The 1946-nt window shown below is 39.0% G+C and overlaps 1 protein-coding gene across 1 annotated transcript in view; it reads left to right on the forward strand.

Annotated features, from left to right (window-relative positions):
* smarca2 (SWI/SNF related BAF chromatin remodeling complex subunit ATPase 2) overlaps positions 1–1946 on the forward strand; it is a gene marked incomplete in the record, with an annotated part of 64893 nt that overhangs the window by 2827 nt on the left and 60120 nt on the right. The window contains 2 exon segments of the mRNA XM_014033183.1: positions 329–430; positions 1067–1319. Of these exon segments, the coding sequence (XP_013888637.1) occupies positions 329–430; positions 1067–1319 (355 nt within the window).

Raw genomic sequence — 1946 nt, forward strand, 5'->3', positions numbered from 1 at the left:
ATACAAGGTTTACTTCAGTACAATAATACTATACAAGGTTTACTTCAGTACAATAATACTATACAAGGTTTACTTCAGTACAATAATACTATACAAGGTTTACTTCAGTACAATAATACTAATCCAGGTTTAGGCAATAGAAATAAAATTTGTGTACTTTTGACTTCAGTTTTTGTTAGATTTCAGTGTTTTTTAGTCATTTGTTGTTGTAAAAATGGTCTTAGTGTTTCAGGTTGTATGATTTTTATTAAATTCGTTTGTTTGTATAATCTTGGTTATAAATCTGTTACCTGTGAACTAAAATCTAACTGGTGGTTTTGTTGAAAAGGTATGCCAATGGCATCGTTGTGTGGTCCCCAGTCTAGTCCCTCTCCAGCACCAGTCATGCCAGTACACAATCAGAGCACAGGACCCAAACCCTGGACCGATGGTACGTCTGAGAAAACCTTTACAATGCTACATTGTGGGTGAGAAAATAATCTGCAGTGCAGATTGTAAGGCATAAAGACTCATCTCTTCACTACAATGTGATGTTTAGTACGTAGTTTATTAGTTATATAAAATGTGTAATTACACTGCCTGGACAAACACAGTTTCCACCTGGATTTAACTAAGCAGTCAGGTAGGAGCTGCCTGGATGGTTATCTTTCAGATAGAAACAAGTTGTTTAACTGGTGCAATGAGTTGTTTCTTATTTCCTCAACAACCTGCTGACATTGCAGAGGTTTCTCTAACAACGCCACACAGAATGTGTGKCGTTTCTTTGGTGGGGACTTTGTTTTGGCCAGGCAGTGTATCTGTTTCATCTCATGTATTTGAAACTTCCAAATTAAAAGCTCAACTGGGATGTATTTAATCAGGCTGCAGCTGGCAGAATGTTAGATTAAAACTTTCTCTGTGTGTAATCTGAGCCTGGTCCCCATCAGGAGAAGTGCTGTTAGTGGGTCAGGTTTTCAGTTCAGGACTAAGGTGTGGATTGAGTTTAGGCTAGGTTTAGGTCAGGTTAGGGTCAGGTTAGGGTTAGCCTGTGGGTGATTCAGATATTCACACAGTGTTTTCTGTACAGGTCAGAGTGGAGACAATCAAGCTGCTGCTCAGAAGCACCTCACCTCTGTTCCCAGTGGCCGCCCCTCCCCTGCACCTCCTCAGACCACTGCCGGACCTCCTGGGCCCATGCCTGGAGGTTCTGCAGCCCCTCTTCCTCAGGGCCAGCAGGTGTCCCCAATGCTCCAGATGCAGCAGAAGCAAAACCGGATCACACCAATCCAGAAGCCTCAGGGTCTGGACCCAGTGGGAATCTTACAGGAGAGAGAGTACAGGTATGTACCTCACCTGTAGACATGTAGTTTGATGCAGTGTGGAGCTCAGCATGGCTCTGAAAGGGTTAATTTGGCATATAGCATTAATTTAGCGGGTTGGAATCATTTATTTGCTACTAAAATGAAAAAAGATGATATTGTACATCTTAAATATTTTGATTAGTAGAKTGTCTGAAGATATTTTRGTGCAGTTTAGGAAATACTGACAGAACAGTTGGGGAAAGTTCATGACCAAACTTTCAAAAAAAGCTCAAATTTTGATACTTTTTGGCTCTTTTTGTGGATGCCAGCTTTAAATAGCTTCATAAGTTCAATATTAGTTACCTGGATTTAATTAAGCAGTTTTTAACATTTTGGTACCAAAAAAACAGATCTGAAACAAAATATCTGTGATTATGGTCAGATATTATATAGACAAAGTCAAAGCCATGATTTTTAGCATTAATCTTGAATTCTGACTTTGTGTCCAGGAGAAATTTTGTAAGAAATGTTATTTTATACCTGGAAGGGATATAGTTTAATTGGGTACCATCAAACTTGCTGGTACAGCTGGTAAAATAAATATTGAACACGTCACCATTTTTCTCAGTAAATATATTACTAGAGGTACTAATGACATGAAATTTT

This window comes from Austrofundulus limnaeus, unplaced genomic scaffold (genome assembly GCF_001266775.1).
Source record: "Austrofundulus limnaeus strain Quisiro unplaced genomic scaffold, Austrofundulus_limnaeus-1.0 Scaffold1656, whole genome shotgun sequence".
Taxonomy (NCBI): domain Eukaryota; kingdom Metazoa; phylum Chordata; class Actinopteri; order Cyprinodontiformes; family Rivulidae; genus Austrofundulus; species Austrofundulus limnaeus.